Source organism: Penicillium verrucosum (assembly GCF_028828655.1).
Source record: "Penicillium verrucosum strain IBT 35672 chromosome Unknown utg000001l_segment0_segment0, whole genome shotgun sequence".
NCBI lineage: Eukaryota > Fungi > Ascomycota > Eurotiomycetes > Eurotiales > Aspergillaceae > Penicillium > Penicillium verrucosum.
Genome location: NW_026643210.1, coordinates 4,979,542 through 4,999,733, shown reverse-complemented (window position 1 = coordinate 4,999,733; position 20,192 = coordinate 4,979,542). Strand labels below are relative to the sequence as shown.

The 20,192-nt window shown below is 49.0% G+C and overlaps 8 protein-coding genes across 8 annotated transcripts; 5 read left to right on the top strand and 3 right to left on the bottom strand.

Moving 5' to 3' along the window:
- Positions 1 to 187: 187 nt before the first annotated feature.
- On the top strand, positions 188 to 1,328 carry N7516_001840 (dTDP-4-dehydrorhamnose reductase family protein; the record flags this gene model as incomplete). Its single annotated transcript, XM_057214560.1, has 4 exons — positions 188 to 369; positions 431 to 450; positions 517 to 1,228; positions 1,298 to 1,328. 4 exons carry the CDS (start codon positions 188 to 190, stop codon positions 1,326 to 1,328), a joined length of 945 nt encoding a protein of 314 aa, XP_057076443.1.
- A 1,003-nt stretch (positions 1,329 to 2,331) lies between these two features.
- Positions 2,332 to 4,605, top strand: N7516_001839 (uncharacterized protein; the record flags this gene model as incomplete). The annotated part of the gene is made up of 1 exon (XM_057214559.1): positions 2,332 to 4,605. One exon carries the CDS (start codon positions 2,332 to 2,334, stop codon positions 4,603 to 4,605), a length of 2,274 nt encoding a protein of 757 aa, XP_057076442.1.
- A 545-nt stretch (positions 4,606 to 5,150) lies between these two features.
- Positions 5,151 to 7,357, top strand: N7516_001838 (transcriptional regulator family TF; the record flags this gene model as incomplete). The annotated part of the gene is made up of 3 exons (XM_057214558.1): positions 5,151 to 5,264; positions 5,317 to 5,364; positions 5,417 to 7,357. The coding sequence occupies 3 exons, from the start codon at positions 5,151 to 5,153 to the stop codon at positions 7,355 to 7,357; spliced, it is 2,103 nt and encodes a 700-aa protein (XP_057076441.1).
- A 29-nt stretch (positions 7,358 to 7,386) lies between these two features.
- Positions 7,387 to 8,373, bottom strand: N7516_001837 (alpha/beta hydrolase; the record flags this gene model as incomplete). The annotated part of the gene is made up of 1 exon (XM_057214557.1): positions 7,387 to 8,373. The coding sequence occupies one exon, from the start codon at positions 8,371 to 8,373 to the stop codon at positions 7,387 to 7,389; it is 987 nt and encodes a 328-aa protein (XP_057076440.1).
- An 892-nt stretch (positions 8,374 to 9,265) lies between these two features.
- N7516_001836 (glycoside hydrolase family 16 protein) lies at positions 9,266 to 10,417 on the bottom strand (the record flags this gene model as incomplete). The annotated part of the gene is made up of 1 exon (XM_057214556.1): positions 9,266 to 10,417. One exon carries the CDS (start codon positions 10,415 to 10,417, stop codon positions 9,266 to 9,268), a length of 1,152 nt encoding a protein of 383 aa, XP_057076439.1.
- A 518-nt stretch (positions 10,418 to 10,935) lies between these two features.
- On the bottom strand, positions 10,936 to 16,760 carry N7516_001835 (uncharacterized protein; the record flags this gene model as incomplete). Its single annotated transcript, XM_057214555.1, has 5 exons — positions 10,936 to 11,748; positions 11,805 to 13,587; positions 15,582 to 16,146; positions 16,301 to 16,610; positions 16,674 to 16,760. 5 exons carry the CDS (start codon positions 16,758 to 16,760, stop codon positions 10,936 to 10,938), a joined length of 3,558 nt encoding a protein of 1,185 aa, XP_057076438.1.
- Positions 16,761 to 17,147: 387 nt separating this feature from the next.
- On the top strand, positions 17,148 to 18,314 carry N7516_001834 (zinc-binding alcohol dehydrogenase family protein; the record flags this gene model as incomplete). The annotated part of the gene is made up of 1 exon (XM_057214554.1): positions 17,148 to 18,314. One exon carries the CDS (start codon positions 17,148 to 17,150, stop codon positions 18,312 to 18,314), a length of 1,167 nt encoding a protein of 388 aa, XP_057076437.1.
- Positions 18,315 to 18,623: 309 nt separating this feature from the next.
- On the top strand, positions 18,624 to 19,706 carry N7516_001833 (carbon-nitrogen hydrolase family protein; the record flags this gene model as incomplete). Its single annotated transcript, XM_057214553.1, has 4 exons — positions 18,624 to 18,668; positions 18,754 to 18,842; positions 18,914 to 19,317; positions 19,375 to 19,706. The coding sequence occupies 4 exons, from the start codon at positions 18,624 to 18,626 to the stop codon at positions 19,704 to 19,706; spliced, it is 870 nt and encodes a 289-aa protein (XP_057076436.1).
- Positions 19,707 to 20,192: the final 486 nt, after the last annotated feature.

Below are 20,192 nucleotides of genomic sequence, written 5' to 3'. Positions count from 1 at the left end.
TCCAACTACCTTAGATATGATTCTAACTATGGTCTCAAACTGTTATATCCACTCCAGGGCTGGGAGAAGTCAGTTACGTCACAGTTGGCCCCGCGTCATTAAAAAAAAAAAGAAGAAGAGTATCCCACCATCTTCCCGACTTAACCCCATAACTGCATAACTGCATAACTGCATAACTACATCGAAAATGACATCCACAGTTCTAGTTACTGGAGCCAGTGGGTTCCTTGGTCGTGCTGTTTTCAACACTTTCCAGCACTCGGGCGTGTTGGTTGTTGGTCAGGGATTCTCCCGTCCTGCCCCGCCTACTATCTTGAAGGCCGATTTGGAGAAGGAGGAAGACATTCGCATGCTCTTCGATGAAATCAAGTATGTATTTTCCATCTAGACTCTGAGCATAGACATTAATCAGCTTTGAAACTATCGCCAGGCCTCAGATTGTCATCCATTGTAAGCTACCTAATTAGAGCCCGACTGGATCATCCCTCCCCCAATTCATAGACTAACAGCTCACAGGTGCCGCAAACAAGTCCCCAGACCTCTGTGACAAGAACCCAGACCAAGCCCGCAAGGTCAATGTCGACGCTACCCGCACACTGGCCAACGAATGCCAAGCTCGCGGTGCCTTCCTTATCTACATCTCGACCGACTATGTCTTCCCCGGTACCGAAGGCGACGCACCTTACGAGGCTGATTCCGAAACCAAGCCACCGAACCTGTACGGGCAATTGAAGCGTGATGGCGAGGTGGCCGTACTACAAGCAACCAAGGAGTCAGGCATGGGCATTGTGCTGCGCGTGCCGGTGCTGTACGGCAACGCCAAGGAGAACTCGGAGAGCGCAGTCAACACGCTCGTCGACGCGGTCCAGAAGGCAACTGATGAAAATGCCGGTGTAAAGATGGACGATTGGGCTCTACGGTACCCAACCAACACCGAAGACGTTGCGCGTGTGTGTCGGGACATCGTCATCAAGTACCTGCGGGAGAAGGAGAAGCGCAAGGATTTCCCTCGTATCCTGCAATTCTCGTCCGAGGACCGTATGACCAAGTATGAGATTTGTCAGAAGTTGGCTCAGGTGTTGGGTGTCGCTATTCCCGGAATGATCCCCAATAAGCAGGGTAATGATCCCAATGCGGGTGTTGTGCGACCTTATGATACACATCTCTCCACCAAGGCCCTGACTGAGCTTGGGATTGATGTGCGGACAGTGGATTTCATCGCATGGTGGTAAGTTTTCTTCATGGGGGTGTACTAGTTATATACCTTGCTTTTTAGATCCGTGCTAACGACTCGCAGGCGCCGGGAATTGGGTGCTTATAAGAAATAGGCTTTAACTTAACTATCCAAGTTGTAAGAAGGATTCAAATATAGAAGGATATAGATCCGATTGAAACCCAGAAAGGAGATTTAAGCCTATCAAGGTGATCAGCTAGACTGGGTCAGTAACAACCCTGGAACTATATAACCCTACAGAACTCGTATATTCTGTGTATAGAACATGATGCGAAGGATTTCCAAGAGACTTCAAGCTTCATGATGTCCCCATTTGTGAAGAATCCCAACCTTGGAAGTAAATTTGGAGTGAAACACTCAGATCTGATCGCCCTGTGGACCCTTGGAGATCCTCCAATAATAGTTTCATCCTTTTCATTAAACAATCTACTTAGGTACTCCGTAATAGTGCGAATAAAGCATAAAGCCAATATAGTACCTGTCGATCATATATCACACATGTTCTATCAGGTCAATCGTATTGTGTTGTATACACATCGTTGCCCCGTCGCATGAAAACGCATGCGGCGCGTAGATCCGGATATGTTTAGCCCCCACGAAATTGCCAGGACACTCACTGGGAAATTGTGTTTCATCCTTTTCTATTTCCCAATTTCACACGATTATTTGTTATGCCAAGTACTTCGGTGAGTTCCATTCATCACACCTATCCAATTTGGTCTATCCAAATCAGCAAACCCTATGCAAACCCCCAGCCTAGGCCCGCCCAATTGACGATCGGTGCGGGTCACTTTGTTTCCCCCAAGGCGCGAATGGTCGATTGAAAACAGGCCGGTTTGATCGTGAGATTGGATTCTATTTAGTCCAGTCCCACACCTTTTCCCACATTTGTGTATTTTCCACTGCACTGAACTCTTCTCAAGAGGCTGAGTCGCAGAGTCGCAGAGTCGCAGCACTGCCCGATCTGAATGGGAAATTCCCGGTGTCAAGGCGACGCTAACCTTATTCCGATAGAACTCGACTCAGATTACGAAACTTACGCGCATCGGCCTCCCAGGGGCGAATGTCAAGTGAAAAAAAAAAAAAAAATCTCCAGCATGAGTGAGAACAATGTGACAGCGCAGGCTGTACCCCAAAAGTTGTCTCGTTATCGTAGCATGCGAAGTGGGACAACCGACGTCGAAATGGCCACACCACCTGCGCCGGTGAATAGCGTCGAGCAGAACCCCTCGCTCGCTCGAAGCAGATCTCGATATCGTCGCAATCGGCCATCGTCAAATGGACATATCGTGCCTCCTACTCCCGCGATCCCGGGCCACGCGCAAATTCGACCGGGACGAGAAAGTGAACGGCCCGCAACCAGTCACCCTTTGGCGACACAAAATGAGGAGGAAGCCCACACGCGCGAGCTACATCGACAAGGTGCGATGGAACAATTGACTGGAGGGGATAACTCTGCGCAACACACTGGACGGCCTCAGGTGTCCGTCTCGCCAAAACAGCCTGCGCAAAAACCCCGATCGCAACCTGCGCCGGCGCATCCCTCGCGCAGTTCCAACTCAGAAACCGATGGGAACCGCAAGTCTTTCTTTCAGAAGGTCAAACTTGCAACATCCGCCAAGAAAAAGGAGCCCCTCCCGAACTACATTGGGGTAGGTGGAACTGGAGTGGTTCCAGGAGTTGATGCTCCTGTCAGCGCTGTCAACGCCGGAGAACGACATGCGCTCGTCAAATATGGAGATGCCACTGCGGATCTTACTGTCACTCCGTCAACTCAAGTCCGGGATATATTGGTAGATGCCACCAAGCACTTATCGCGCGATATTGATGCGGAGAGATTCATTCTCATGGAGTCTTACTCTAAAGTTGGCCTAGAGCGCCCTCTCCGACGCTATGAGCATGTCCGGGAAGTCATGAATTCCTGGTCACATGATGCGGACAACCAGTTCATTGTTATTCCTCCCTCCAGCGTGGAAGCCCTAACCCAGCTCGATGCTGGGCATGCCCCCAGCGGGCAACCATCTCCAGTGACTGTGCATATCTATCATTCCCAGCGTCGTCGCAAGTGGGATAAGCGATATGTCACTTTACGTGCGGACGGACAAGTGACAATTTCAAAAAAAGAGAACGCCGAGGAACAGACCAATATCTGCCATATATCCGACTATGATATCTACTTTCCCAGCGCTCGAGCGCTAAACAAGGATATCAAGCCGCCTAAGAAGCTATGCTTCGCAATTAAGAGCCAGCAGAAGTCATCCATGTTTTTGTCCACAGAAAACTTCTTGCACTTTTTCTCTACCAGCGACAAGTCTATTGCAGATACATGGTACCGGGCAGTTCAGAAGTGGAGAAGTTGGTATCTTGTCAGTAAAAAGGGCACAGGCCCGAAACCAGAGACCGAGACACTTCCGAAGCGTGCTGGGACGAAGAAGTCGACTAATCAGCCGAGAAATGTGCATAACGAAGTTCCGCTCCTAGAACGAGAGACTTCGACCGAAAGCTCTGACCATCGGAGGCCCACAAGCTCCAAAGACGTCTTTGCGCGGAAGAAAACCCTTCGTGGACACGCGCCTCCTCCACCATCATATCCCCAGACCCTGACGCTCGATACCGATACAGAAGGGCCTTTCTCCGACAATAAGGCATTACTCTCAGCCACTTCACCCGAAGAAGCAGAAACTTCCACTACGTTTGCACCATCCGGACTCCTAGGCCGAACTTACACCCAGCGACAAACCGCTATGCGGGAACGGGATGATCGTGACAAGAAAGCTAAACAGGAAGCCTTTTCAGGCACTGGCTTTATGAGCGGAGGATCCATACACAGCCACGACTCAAATCCCAACAGCCGGAGCAACACAATGACTCGTGCTCCCGATACCTCTGCTTTCACCCGAACCCTATCTCTCAAACAAAAACCTCTGGTTGACCTCACTCCCGTTTATGCCGAGCCACCACAGCATAGTCGCCAGGGCAAGGGTCGGGGCGTCAAAGTCCAACCCGGTATGCAACTAATCGACGGCGCCACTGGTCCAGATCAGACACCAGGAGGAATCTCCATTCCACCCGCGACTTCGTGGCGACGACCGGCCGCAGAAACCACACCCCAGCGGCGAAACACCACTCGCAGCGTGCGCCACCACTCAAACAAATACACGGCCCCGGTTTCTGGTGAAGTAAGCCCGGCACCCCCCGCCGACAAGTTCACCGCTAACAGCCTGCTGGCACACTCAGCCAGCACGGCTAGCCATCGAAAACCGCACAGCGGACATGGTGTCGCAACGGGTGACCGCAATGCCACGCGGCCGTTGTTGGATATGTCCCCGGAGAATCCTTTTGCAGATGGTAGTCTGCTACGACAGCTATAGTTGTGTTGCATTTACTTTGATTTTTTTGTCATCTCTTTGTCACATTTGTTGTTACGACGATTATGATTGTTATTTCGCGAGATTCTCTTTTTGGTATACCTAGGGTTTATTTACTTGGGCTACTGGCTCCCCATACTATGAAACTGTAGGGTTGAGTCCACTCTCGTCAGTATTGATGCATCCCTTGTCTTTTGACCAGGAAATGAATTATTGATAGCCGATTGTCCTTGACGGACAATTCATCTTTTTAGAGATACCCATTCTATGTTTATTTGGCAATGAAGTGAAAGTGAAAATCTATCTCTGACATTTATTTGACATTATTTCTAAACTTATTTCTCACTGCGATCCAACGCTCTTCTAAGATACTGTCTTATTTTCTACTGTGTATTGTTTTTTTGCTTACATTACGCTGTATCTTAAAACATGTATTCGCTTGTAAGTGGATCGGAGACCTTCATACCTCCCAACTTTAAAACAGCCTCTCCTGGCCTCTATCCTTCTCAACACCACCCTCTGAGAATTGCTAGAATATTCGTGCAAATATGGCAACAAATCTACCCCAGTCAAAGACAAATTTGATCAGCGGACAACAAAAACCCCAGAAAAGGAAGAGAATTGTGATGTCCTGTACCGAATGCCATCGGCGCAAGCAAAAAGTATGAACCCTCACGAAAACGCTAAACAAGAAAATTACTAAAGATTGAATAGTGTGATCGCCAGTATCCATGCTGCAACTGCATCAAGCGAGGAACGCAGGTAATCATGTTTCTAAACGTAACATTGCCTTTGGGCTGATTGGTGACCGCAGGGTCTTTGCCATTATGAAGCAGAAACGAAGGGCTGCCAGGCAACGCGGAGCCGTTCCGGTGAAAGTGGCCCTTCAGAAACCAACTCTAGCACCGATATAGTACCTCTGTGCCCACTTGATAGACCAGACCCTGAGTGGACTAGTGAGTTTCGGGACCAAATCCGAGATTTTGGATACTCCTGCCACGGTAATCACCACTCTATGAGCCTATTGCGCACCACGGAGATGTGTGGAGGCCAGGGTACTGGTTTATTTAACTCACCTGCCACAAACATACCTAGTTTCAGAAGTGATGCAGATCATAAGTATAAAGGGTTAGTCCGGCGGCTGCCTTTACAGGCCTACATTGATATCTTGATCCAAACGTTTTTCTCCGATATCAATTGGCAGTATGACCTACTCGACGAAGAATCCTTTAGAGAGCACCTAGCCGAATGGCGAAAGATCTCATACTCTGACCTCGAAAGGGGCTTCCGAAGATTGGCGCTAGAAACCATTGTGTTTCCAGCACTACTGTTCCAAGTCCTCGCACACGCGCTTCTCTTTCACCCTCCTCATGATGCAGCGATCAATTCTCTCATGACTATGGCCAACATGACCTTCTATGACCTTGGGTCCGAATATAGCGATATAGGTGCTGATTTACTTGCACTTTTGGGGAAAACAGATATCTCAATCGCCACGGTACAAGCAGATTTGCTACGAGCCTCTTTCTTAAAGAGTAGTGGCAAAGTTGTTGAAGCCTGGCATGCACTTGGGACAACAATCCGTGATGCACAAGAAATTGGCCTACATACCGGGCGAATTGTATCCGGGCAATTCCCAGTTCGGCCGAGGCACGCGGGACAAAATATCAGTCTCGTTGGTCACAAAATTTGGGTAGTTGTACATATTTGGGACGTCCACATGGCTGTCGTTCTCGGTCGACCCATTTCAACAGATCTCCAAATAGATCGCTTCGCTCGCACTATAGAAGACGATGAAAGACGGCGGGAATTGTTCTCGCATTGGCAAACCGAGACTGACCTTCCTCGACCATTTGACATCATTCTCGCCGGATATAATGTGGCCTATCGATATTTCAAGGACATTCACCAAATGGAACATAACGGTGCTGAGGCCCAAGACTATCCCGTAGTCGAACGCATTCATGCCGCAATCAAGAAAAATTTAGAACTTTTACCCTCTTGGTGCCGTCTGGAAAACCCAGATACGAAGTTCGATCGATTACACGGGTGTCAATGGCTACCTAGTGCCCGAGAAGGACTATCTTCGCTCATTCACCTTGTTCTTCTCGCACTTCATCGACCCTTTATATTCTCTTTTGCCGACAGTCGCACAAAGGCCCTCGAGGCTGGAATATCTATTCTTCGTGCACAGGAACGACTATTTCAACAAACAGAGCCGCACCAGTGCAAGGTGTTTAATCCAGTCTACGCTTCTTTCGATGCTATTGTTCTTGTTACAGCAGTCTTTCTCGTCTTTCCGAATATGTATCACGAACGACGAACAGAGTGTGTCAACGTCATTGAAAGAGGGATACAAAGACTAGACATCATTGGTCAATCGAATTACATGGCAAAGTCAGCACATAGCGTTGTTTGCAGCTTGCACCGTCGCCTTAGATATCGGCCCGGAACCTCCGAAACCGCCGAAGATGCTAGAGCATTTTTCAGCGACTCCCAATGGACCTCTCCCAACAGAGATACATATCCCTCTAATGGGATTTCATCGGACCTCCCGTTTGATGCCGTTCTACCTCCGCGTCCCATCCACGACCTGTTCTTCGATCATATCTCAAGTTCACAAATCCCTGTCATGGATACCCCGGACAGTTTGCCCTTGGACCCGCTTACTATGAACCTTACAGATAGTTGGAATTTTGAAGGTACCTTTTCAGATTCCAGCTTTTGGGGTTTGATAAACGAGCTTGATCATTGAAATAAATCTGTCTTCAGTTTGCATTCACTCTATTTGATCTCCGCAAACCAGGCCGCAATGTCCCCCACATTGCGATCAACACAATCCGGCTGGTCGTAGTGCTGGAAGTGGGAAACCTCGTTGTTCCAGATCAATTTTTTCTGACTTGTGGGAATAGACTCATAGTGACGCTTAGCAGCCGCCGCATTCATACAGTTGTCGCCGTGTATCAGTAGCGCCGGCTTGTTCAGCTTCGCCACACCAGGTACGGTGGTATAATCAAAGTGGTCCAGGTCACTCATAACCGCATATCGGTTTTCAAATCCCTTCAGTGTCCACGGCCCATACCAGGACCAAACGACTGGTCCTGGAAGGCCGGCCAGTGACCCGGTATCAGGGTCAGCGGGCTTCGGATCTACCAGCGGCTGGTACACCACTTCGCCGGTGGTGTCGTACAGTTCACGGGCTTGTTTAGCACGCTCAAGTCGTGCTTTGTACAGGGCTTCTCCTTGTTCGGGAGTGGGCATTTTCATCGCCGCGATATCCGCGCCAGGCGTCCATGCAACACACCCAGCGCAAATCATGTAGATGTCCGTTTCATGGTCACGATAGTATCCCGAGACCGAGGCCACGCCTGCAACTCGGCTATCGTATGATGCTACATCCAGTGATTCGGGGCCGCCCTGGCAGATCCCGACTAAGAAGAGCTGGGATGGATTGACATCGTCGCGTGCGGATAGGTAGTCTAGTCCTGCGACCATGTCCTCATTTTTCATTTTCGGATTTTCCAGTCGTCGGGGCTGGCCGGTGCTTTCACCGACAGTGCGCGGATCGAAGATCAGGGCTGCGTAGCCTTCATCTGCGAGACGGGTTGCGTACTGCAGCGGCGCTTGTTCTTTCACAAAGGAATATGGACCGGTGATCACGACACCGGGTGGTTTCGTGACATTCGTGGGACGAAAGAGGATTCCACTGACAGTCTCCCCATGAGAAGGATATTTGATCTTTTCAGTGGTGTATTGACCGTGGGAAGGCATTTGAATAAGAATTGAATGAAGACTGGTTATGAAGTTGGATTGAGAAGATTTTGATATTCTTCAACAGTCGAATCTCGCCAGGTTTAAATAACCCAAAGCTATCGGCGTTATGCTACGGCTAGGGATCCTCCCAGGTTTACTATAGGCCCCTATGGCAACTATGACGCGTTAACATTCAATGGACAGTACAACAACTCTCAATTATGTGAGCGTTTCTATTTCCGTTTTCGTATGCGCTCGGTTATCACCGATAGAAGCGGGTCAAGTCAGGGTTAACGCCGATGGACCAATCAAAAGGTACATGGGCTGTGGGAATTATACAAAAGATGACGCGGTCAAGTTAACGCCCATATCAAATCCCCAACTCTGATCTGTGTGTCTCTTATCGTATGGCTTAAATGCTGCTGTCCCTCAAATATTTCATGCAAATATCCATGGATTTTAATGACTCCAAGAATACAGTACTAGACACAGGGCTGTATTTTTATTACAGTAAATTACGAAACTGAATTTGAAACAGCAATACATATATGTATTGATATTACGAGACTAGTCCTAATATATACTGACGAGTCTTGGCATTACCTAGGTACTCCGTAGTCACCCAAAAATTTCCGGTACATCTTTAATGCAGGCATCATCCGAAATTTCCAGGCACCAATACCGTTACAAACCGCATCAGGTCCTTGGCCTCTATACGCCTGCGTACATCGACTTCCCCGGTATATCGCAGTATCAAACTCCCTCAGAAAAAGCCCATAAAACAAAAAAAAAAGGACACACGCTTCAACTAGAAACATTCCTCTTGTTTCGGATTACTCCAATCATATCACGTAGCAAATAGCAAAAGAAACCAAAGGAAAACCCCCGGCTTTGAACTATTCCTTCAAGTTCAAGAAGCATGATAAACCTTGAAACTCTTAAACTCCCAATAAGCATCAGCAAAACTGCTCGGACTGCTAGCAACAAAGTCCGAACAAGTCCCCGGACAATGATACAAAGTATCATAATATTGCTTCTGCCCAGCAAGCTCACCACAGAGATCAATATTGACAATGATACTCAAGTTCTTGAAATGCGACGCAATATCACAATTCGTACTCGGGAAATCCGCCAGCGCTGTGCCCCAGCTACTCGGATCCGGAGTTTCCGCCGTGATATCAGCAGGGATAGTTCCAGTGGGGAAGAACCAGGCACGAATACCAGCGTCACGGAGTTCAACGGCATAAACACCTCCGCCGCGGCTATTCATTGCCTCGCCATAACTATTCTCATCACCGATGACAGCACAGCCCGAGTTTCCATCCGTGGCATTATTGCAATTGTTAAAGATGCCGTGACCGGTCTGTTTACGCTTGACATCCATATGACACCCCTGGGTAGTATGAATTGAGACTTCATTCCCATGACTTCCAACATTGGTAGTTTCCAGCACATCGATCTCGCCATTCATCGGCCAGTTATAACCATCTGTTAACCACAAGGCAGGCCAGGTCGCACAGCCGAAGGGAGTATGAATGATATGGAAGACGAAGAGGCCTGAATCGTAGGTATTCCTCGACTCGACGCGGACGGAGTTCCGACCGGAACTGGCATTTGAAGTTGAAGCATCGACGCGTAGGATGGCTGATGATTCGGATGCATAGGTGAGATTTAGATGTGTGGCGGTTGATTTGTTGACGTAAACGACGAAGCCCTTTGTTGGATCTTCGTCTGTGAAATAGGTGAATTGGTCGAAGAAGGTTGGGCCGGAGTATTCGTCTGCGAGGGTATAGTTCAAAGGTGTGTAGTTTGGGTATTGGTTTTTGATTATTTCGACGGGGATCAGGATTGCAGCTAATATTATCACTATGGCTGTAGCGCTGGCGATGAGTTTCGTGCGTAGGGACCAGCCTTGTGGGTTATACCAGGGTTCTTGGGCTGGGGTGTCTCTGTCTCCTTCCGGTTGGCTGGAGGTTGTGATTGGGGATTTGGTTTCGAGGGTGGGGAGACTCGGGTTGGTCCCGCTGAATCGATTTAGATATGGTAGTTGTCGGTTGGCCATGGCGATAGTTGATATAGTTGAGATACAAGGTTAATGTAGTTGGATTTGGAGATGGATTTTGTTCTATGTTCTACGTAATTACAGTGTTGTGATGCTATAAAAAGGAGCTATGTAGTTTGTCGTCATGGATATCTACTCCGTCCTACAATGGGAAAGCGCCGATCCTTCCCGCTTGCGGACCCACGGATCACTTCGCTATAAATGGCCTAGTCTATTTCGCCGTATATCGACTAGTACGACTACTACCATGCAAGGTTCAGGTACGGATGTATCGAATAGATCCCTGCTTATTATATCATGATCTAGAGCGGTTATCTTGATTAAAAGTGTAAAGTTTTGTCCCTACAATTAGTTAAGACAAGAACCCTCGAACTTGACGTATTTTACTAGATGGGTGGTAGAATTCAAGTTCAACGGGTCTATAATTATGTAGATGAATTAGAATTGAACCGCCAGGGTAAGTATATAGAGCACTAAGCATCTATAGGTATAAACAAAAAAAGGGCTGCATTCATTTTCTACCGATTGGATCGGACAGTCGAGGAACGATGCACCAGAGAGTCTGCATTGGGAGCAGGCTGGGTCTGCCAGTCGCGGGATTCCATACCCGAAGACAGACCAGCATCGTTCCTCGCTTGGGATAAGGTACGCGATTGCGATTGAGCGAAAGATCCACCACCGCTGAGGTTGGATGTGCGGCGGCGCATGCGGCGCTCTCCGTCTTCGGCCTCATGTCGATTCAGGGCGTCGGAGGGGAGAAGGACGGCACGATCAAGCGCGTAAGGTAGGCCACGGTGGCGACCACGGATTTGCATGGCAATGATTACCAACTTGGAGACCACATTGAACTGCCCCGAGAAGGAGGTGTTGACATCTGTATACCCGAACGAAAGACCCACAGTACCGTATGCTGAAACAACTTCGAACAAAACAGTGAACACCTGGAAGGACAGGTCGTCTTTCTGCAATTTTGATCCTTCCGCAATGGCGATGATAAACAGACCTAAAAAGACGTACCACAAATCGAAACTCAGTTGGCGTCGCAAGTGAGCTCCGATATAGGTAGGAGCATTTGTTTCTTCGTCGTCATCCTCGTCCGTGGCATCATAAATTCCCAAACTCTTCTCTTCGTAGACGTTGGTTCGGCGCATAGAGATAGCGATGGGAAAGACCGAGATGTACATCATGATCAAATAAGAGACTTGGATGGCGGGGTGAAGTTCTGAGAGACTGATGATTCCAAAACCAGCCGTTCGCGTCGCGGCAGCTTGAAAGAAGCCGTCCACAACTCGAATTCCAGGTGGCAGTGCAGTGACAGCGGAGTCGTTGAGCTACAACATCATGGTCAGTGAAAATCGCATAAAAGAGAGAAAGTTGACAAACTTACATCCAGGACGACAAAGAAGATCATATCAATGCCATTCAATAAGACAAGGATCGCAAACAGCCACCAAGTGGCATTGCGAGGGAACAATAGAGTGAAGCATCGACGGGGGTGATCCAGAAGAAACTTCAACTCTTCCCATAGCGCGGTGCCCTGGCGAGTGAATTTCGAAAGAACCCAGATCATCAAACGAAGCATGCATGGGAAGGCGGTATTGCCAATGATAATTAGAAACGCCAACATCAGCAAAGGGAAAACAGCCCTTTGGAAAGAGTACATCGAGTCAGGTGTCAAGGTGAAGCCCAAATCGTTGAAGGCGGACGCAGCGGTAAAGATCCCCCACCACGGCCGCCCAACTCCAGCAGCCCGGACAACATCGCCCCATCTGTTCTCTGTCATGATCCAGCCGATCATGCTGACCATGCCGATGAGATGAAACCCGACATAGTAGGTGATGAGAACGACAGCCAACGTCTTAAGCGCACGGTATTCGATACCGCCCAACTCATCACGCTGCTCCTCAGTCAAATCAACGAAATTAGAGTTACGAGCCACTGTCGCATTCCAACTGAGATACGGCTGAGTGTTAAGATCGCGCTCTTGCGTCAGAGATCGGAACACCCCCCTGAAGGTGTTCCTCGTGTTAGTAGGGGCAAGAGTGGTAGTTTCATTGCCATCTTTAGTCTCCCGGACAGTGGGTCGAGTTTCCAGACGAGGAAACGTATTTCCGCGTGTACGAGTTCGTGAAATATCTGGCTCGTTGATGGTGATATGGGGTCCTTCAAGTGGACCAAGCTGATCAAGCTCCTCGGGGTGTGTACCGGGGCTCTGTTGGCCGTCTGGGCCGTCTTGGTCGTCGTGGTCACTGGAGTGCTGAGCCTGCTCACTCTCCTGGTCCACGTCTTCTTCCAAGGCTTCCGGCGCACCACCGCGGTCATATTCCCGGGGACTCGGAATCCGGAGAGCTCCTTTGTCTTTCCGCTGCTTTTCCAAGAAGGCAATGTGATGTTCGGGGCTCAAATGGGTTGGCACCTTCAAGCTACCAAGACCAAAACGAGGTTCGTTGCCCGTGTCTGTTCCCTCAGAGCTGGAGTCCACACTGCTATCCCGAGATTCTGGTGTGTTGATACCCGAATTGATGTTACTGCTCGCCGGATCCGTGAATCGACCGTCCCGGGCGTCCCCTGAATTGTCCCGTATCACCACAATGGGTCGACCGCTGACTCCAAGCTCCGCGCGGTTTATGTTGGTATCCCCGCTGTCCCCATCATCGGTCACGGTTTCCATGCGGGATCGGGTCCGTCGCATCGCACGAGCGTCACGGACCACATGTTGGAAGCGCTTCTCGAACCAGTATAACCGAATAAACACCAGGCCACTGTGGATGAAGATTGGCGTGCACAGACATGTGATCAGGTATAGGACGATTTGTTGGTAGAGCCGGAGAGTGTTCAGATCGACGGTGTTTAACCCGCTCTGTGTGGCGGCGCCGCCCGCATGGAAGAGCGCATCAATGTAGTCGATGTTGCCACCGAGATAAAGGATGACGGAGCCGGTGATAGCCCAGGATATGATGTAGGTATAATGGAGGAGGATGAAATTGAGGTGCAGTTCGTTCAGAAACGGGACCTTTTTCTTGTAGGATATCACCCGACGGAGAAAGGCCGAGAACATATTGAATGGACTGCGGCCAGATGACCGTTGCCGAGCGGAAACCACTGGCACTGGCCGCGGAGGGGAGGATGTCGAGATGGGTTGCTCTCGAAAGGAGGGGAATTTTTCAAACCTATTGCATTATATTAGCTTGTTACATCTTGACTTTTGCTTTTTTTTTTGTTTTTTTTTTTTTTCATGCGACATACATGTGGTCCCGTCGATCGCTACCGAGCGGAGAGTTTTGACTCGTGCAGGAAGAGACCACGGGGGACGGCACTCTTAGCCGCGTGGCATTGAGCCACAATTGTGCGTAGAGGAGATCGAGGGCATAACGGAGGGAAGACAAGAAGAAAGGAATGGAAGATGAAATATCAGCGAGGGGAAAAAAAAAAAACCTGACAAGAGCTGCGATAGGAAAATCACGCATGCGGGAAGATTACATTACGGTATGGTATTGTCAACTGCCACAGAAAACGTGGTCTGTCGATCCCTTTTAGCCCGTTTCCTTTGGTTTTGTGGCGAAGCAAAGTGTATTTATTTTAAGTTTTGATGTAAATTCGCTTAGAAGTGTTATATTGAGGTAATGATATACATATACATATATATTTATATATGTTTGTATGTTATATATATGTATGTACTTCGTATGGAAGTCAATATAATAATACATCAACAGCTTCAGTGGATTCCAAGGTTCCCAAGCTCCATTCTCGATAAGGTTTTACTGGGAAGGATTCGAATCGGGTTTAACTACTCGGCTTTGCCCGCATGGACTCCGTCCGATCAGGCACATCCCTGAGTTGCATATGCATCTAGACATTCTAGGGCACATTGGCATGTGAAAGATGAGGTTACTCTTAGGTTACTCTATCTTGGCGTCTTATAGTATATCCCAAAAACTTGAAACTCGCTATCTTAAAAATTATATCGCTGCCTAACAACATTAAAGGGATGTTCCTGATCGGCCCACTTTTCATTCCGGCTATGCCGTGGCCCGTTCCTAGCAGAATTACCCCTATGCTGTTAGGGCTGCCGAAAATATCACTATGTGCTGTTTCCTATTGGTCCATTGTAGCCTCGTGCATTCTCCATCTTCGATAGGACAGCCGTCCTATACTTGGCAGTGGAAGGGGATTGCGTTGTATCCAATTATTTATCGACGTGTCTCACGCCTTTTTACTTGCATTCTTACCAAGACCTGCTGACAGAAAGAAATCCAAGAGATTTACGAGATGCGAGGGGTCTTCATATATACCTTTGAAATGGGAGAAATTAGGCGGCACCGGCGGCCCAGCATTCTTTATTTAAAGGGATGATCTTTTCTAGATCCTGAAGCATGCCCAGAGTATCTCTACTAGGCCACTCCTTACTCCATAGTGGGATATGGCACAATTAGCTGCCAAGATAGTAGCATAACATTCTCTTTCACCAAGATCGGAACTTCTAATCTCCTAGGGCCAGAATTCTTGCTAGGCTATTCCAGAATCGTGCGAAGATCTCGTGGATCAGCAGTATGCAAGATCTGGTCGGATTTTAAATCCAACCGCACTCGAGACGAACTTATTTGTTCTGTGATTTTCGATTACTGGAAGGGGTTTACTTTCTACCCTGTCTCTCGGATAGACCTACCTACATATCTAGGTAGTAGGTATATAGTAGGATAGATATACTTGATAATCCTTGAACCTTGTACCTACCTTCGTGTCCTACCCCCAAGGATCAGTTTGCTGCCCTATTCGTTAAGAGTGGCAAATTGAATGAAGCCGATATTGAGGTTGTTTATAACAAGCTTCCGGCTCTTCTACCTATACAAATAGGCTGCCAGGACTAAGGAATGGCCCCCATAGTTCATAGTCAGGTGCTCACCTTAATTCCGTATACAGAAAATGTATTCCGCAATAGGTTCGTAGAAACTCCCGCTGCAGTACTTCATGTTAAGAATTCAAGGAACTTGAGGTTCGAAAGCCTGACTATTTCCATCTATCGGGGATAGCTCCCCCTGGGAGGAATGAATGCAAAGCATCATCCTCTTTATGATATAGTCGCAGATACAGGCAAATAGCAGGACATTCCACTCTAGCCCTAAGTTCAATCCACCATATACTGCAACTTGTTTTGCGGTACCACAGATAGAGCAATAATAGCGCCACAGGGTCTCTTTTCCGGAGCAAGTCTTCGAAAGGACCATAGATACTCCGCATGAATAGTTGAGTTTGACCTGTTCCGACTTCGCTGCCCGGGAGGTCCAGGATCTGGGATACCGCGTGGGCAGCATGGAAATACGGATTAGTTTCCGCCGTAGATGAGTCTTTGAGGCCACACACGGCAGCCAAGGCCCTTGGCATACTATCTATGCCTCTTTGTGGCAATGGTGCCTGCATCTGAGCAAAGGTAGCTGCCATGACGCTGAAAAGGCTGTCCGGTCGCAGCGGGTTGACTATATTCCACAACGACATTTTACCCTTGCTCATACGGACCCAATCCAAGTCAGAGGAGCCGGAAGACTTTAGAGGCCACGCGTGCTCCGGTGTGCATGAATCAGGGGACGAGAATATTAAGATAACCAGAGCAGCCGCAGTACCCCAGATTGGATCCTTATCTTTGTCTTCAATCGGTTCCCTTAGCCGCTTGTTCAAGAGGACTGTGCTTTGAGACCAGTGATAACACTCTTCTACAGTGCGACGACAGCCTAAGGGGCCATTGAGATGGCGGTCATATGTGAGTGCCACAGCCAGAGAGGCGTGCATTAAAAAAGGGCACGGTAAACATGTTAGCCGAGATCAAGGCCATAATGGATAATCCGGCTTTCATACTGTCACCAGACAGTATTGATATAATAAGACTTACAGTAAAGGTTAGTTGCAGGAGCTTGCAATTAACTTGCATCATATTGGGGTCGTTTGGAGTAATGAGACTTCGTCCAAGATACCGGGTTATGAAATCCTGACACCTTGCATTTAGTGGATACGATGTCGATGCGTCAGATGTCCAGATAGCATTTGTGAGAGGGGGCTGAAGCTCTACCCTTCCTCGAACCACCAATGGCCGCAGCGCGTCAGCGGCGATGGGCTGGAGGTCGGGGATGGGAGACATGAAGTTGCATAACACCCCGAAAGAGCTACATCTCTTGCATTGTGGTTTGCCTTCGTCGCACTAGTAGGGCAAGGAGAATCAGTCAGCCAAGCATTACATGATTGAACGCCGAGGGCCACTCACTTTGAGCTTCCGGAGCTTGCAATTTCGGCAGCCAAATCTCGATCTCCGCAGAGTTTTACTCTCCCGTGCCTGACCATTCGAAGCCATGCCTTACGCAGCTTGGGTGTGAGGGATTTTCCCGAGTTCGGAAGCAATTCAGCGCAAGTTGAGGTGGTCATGTTCCCCCAACGACACTAAGTAGGTACCCGATAAGCTAACCCTCTTTCGGATATTCCACATTTCCAAGGTTCACGCTAGCTCTTCTTCGGATGCAGGAGTCTCTGATTGGCTGCAAGTTCATCTATAATCAACGCAACCTTCCAAGGTTGGAAGATCGCGTTGGACGGGTCACTGGAAGAAGAGTTAGCTTGGATTGATAGCTTAATGTATAAGAAGAAGGATGTTGCTCGATATCCTACGGAGAACACCCGAGAACCAGATTCTATCCACATAAAATCCCGCACCTCGAAAGCCTTTCATTACATACAGTCCAGAATGGCTACCCACCTTGCCGCCGTCTCTATCGCAAAAGGTGAGCCCTTCGAGCTTCAGACCCGCTCTACGCCAAAACCAGGCCCAGACGAGCTCCTCATCGAGGTTAAATCCGTAGCCCTTAACCCGGCGGACGGCTACATGCGTGACCAAGGTCTTTTCATACCTACCTACCCCACGGTCACCGGCTTCGACCTCTCGGGGCTAGTACTCGAAGTCGGCGACAATGTCCCCGTCGGTGCTACCGATGAGGGCCCGGGACCCTTTTTCCGACCGGGAATCACCCGCGTCGCTGCATACGCCGCCTCATTCTGGAAGTCCTACGACCCTAACTATGGTGTCTTTCAGGAGCGTTGCCTCGTTCCCTGGCAACACGCCCTGCCTCTTCCGGACGAGGGTATTTCTTGGAACCAAGCGGCAACTTTGCCCGTCGCAGTTGAGGTGCCCCTTGGCGCGTGGGATGCTATGGGGATTCCACGTGTGGGAGAAGCCACTGCTTCTTCTTCTTCTTCCGTCTCCGTTCCCCCAGATGGCGCCGGAACTCAGGAAGATAAGAAACAAAAGAGAGAGGCCCTACTAATCTGGGGCGCTTCCTCCAGCGTGGGCACAATGGGCGTGCAAAGCGCCCGGCTGCTGCGGGAAGATCGCAATTCTTCTTTCGCCGCCGTGTACGCCACGGCCGGTGCGGCGAATCAGAAGTACGTCGGCTCCCTCGGCGCGGATCGTGTGTTCGATTACAACGAACCGCAGGTTGTGGATGCGATTGTTTCCGCGGCCAGAGAGGATGGCTTAGTGATTCGGCACTGCTTTCTTGCCACGGGGCAGCTGGTGTCCTGTCAGGCCGTGTTGAAGGCTTTCTTCGGTGACGATCAAGACAGAGAGAACCAGAGGGCGAAGATAGGGTCGGCCCCCATTATACCTCCGGATGCGGAAGAGGTAAATGGAGTGGAAACCATCTTTTTGATGCCGTCGATGGACGAAGGGGAGAGGTTGGCCCACTTCCGATATCGGATGGGGACGTGGTTGAGGGAGAACTTGGTCAACCGGACTGTTAGGCCGAGTCCGGAGCCGAGAATTGTGGGGAAGGGTTTGGGGGCTATCAATGCTGGGTTGGATGTGCTACTCCAGGGGGTGAGTTGTACGAAGTTGGTTGTTGAGGTTGCCGAGTGAGAATTTCTAGGGGTTGACACTAGGAACTTGATCCAAAGGATTGGCAGAGGTTAGCCACGGTATAAAGTCCCCCATATCAAACAACGGTTTCTTCCAAAGTTGTACTAGAGATATTTTTCCCTTGAATTTAGCCAGGGCGACGTAGTCGGAGTCGGGTTGGGGTTATATTGTTGAAGTCATCGACCCCAATTTCTCCAACTTCATGTTGGGGTAACCGGTAGATAACCATTGATTGTAATTATTAATTCCCAATGTTTCTTTCTTATCTTCTTCATAATAAGCTGCTCGCACATTTACAATCGACCTATCATGGCCTCTACGCATCGCATTGCCGTCATTCAATGGCAGATCAAGGTGGGTGGATCGAATTGAGCCGTGCCCAAGCTTTGAACCACCGAGGACGTGTAGTCCCATTCCAATCATTCTTACATTACTTTAGGAGCTTGACATCGAGTACAATCATAAGACAGCATGCGCCTACATCAGTGAAGCCGCTGCTCAAGGCGCTGAGCTAGTTGTTCTTCCAGAGTAAGAAACATGTCCAACGGCACTCGATAGCTCTCAAAATAAATCGACACTTGCTGATTGAAGACAACCAGATACCACCTCAGCGGCATGGTCCCTACAGAACCCCTTTGGGCGGTTCAAGCCGGCGAATCCGCTAAGTATTTAGCAAACTACCAAAGCCTAGCCAAGGAACTGCAAATCTGCATCGTACCGGGTACAATCATCGAAAAGCACACAGAGTCCGATCAACCCACACTGTTCCACAACACGGCTCACTTTATCTCAAACGATGGCACTGTGCTCGGCTCTTACCGCAAAAAGAACATCTGGCACCCGGAACGACCCCACCTCACCTCCTCAGGCCTAGAGCCCCATGTGGCAATCGACACCCCGATCGGTCGCGTGGGAATGCTGATCTGTTGGGATCTGGCATTCCCCGAGGCATTCCGGGAATTGATCGCCGACGGCGCGGAGATTGTGATTGCGCCTACCTACTGTATGTTGGACTCCTCCCCGCGGATGTGGTATCTGATCTAACTGAAACTTCTACCAGGGACTCCCCACGATGCCTCCCCCGAAGCCCGTGTGTATAACCCGGATTGTGAAGCCCTATTCCTCGAGTCGACGATTACATCCCGCTGCTTTGAGAATACCTGTAGCGTTGTCTTTGCCAACGCAGCCGGGCCGTCGGAGGATTTCTTGGGCCTGTCGCAGATTACACTCCCTCTTGTGGGATCAATTGCTAAGATGGGAACTGAGGAGGGATTCGTCGTTGCTGACGTGAATATGGGGGTTGTTGAAGCCGCTGAGAGGAATTACAAGGTACGGCAGGACTTGAAGAAGGAGGATTGGCACTATGTTTATCGGCATACCGGTCGAAAGTAGACATTGCTCTATTCTACAGGTTGTTCCATGCCTTTTACAACCATTATAACTATATGAATTTGAGCCACACTATTTCCCTTCATGAACTTTTCGCTCTGCAATCTCGCCTCTTGCTTTGTGTCTTTCTCCTCGCCCTCTTGACTAGGAGATGGCAGGGGTAGGAAACACATAATCGAGTAATACCACGGAACTCGACTAGAAAATATGCCTTGACAATGTCAACACCAAGGATATGAGATGCGTACATGTACCTATGCTACCAGTGAGACCTCGGGAGCTTAGGTACATAACGGGCGGATACGCTATTCCAGACACAGTCTAGCGTCAAAAGCTTATCTTCAACCCTATGACAGACAACCGTATACTGGACAATTCATATCCAAATCATAGAATGCGAAGGTCTCTCCATCGCTGAGGACTCCATATATAGTCCAATCGGACTACCCACGTTTCTTGCGATTTGCCTATATCATAGACATATAAGTT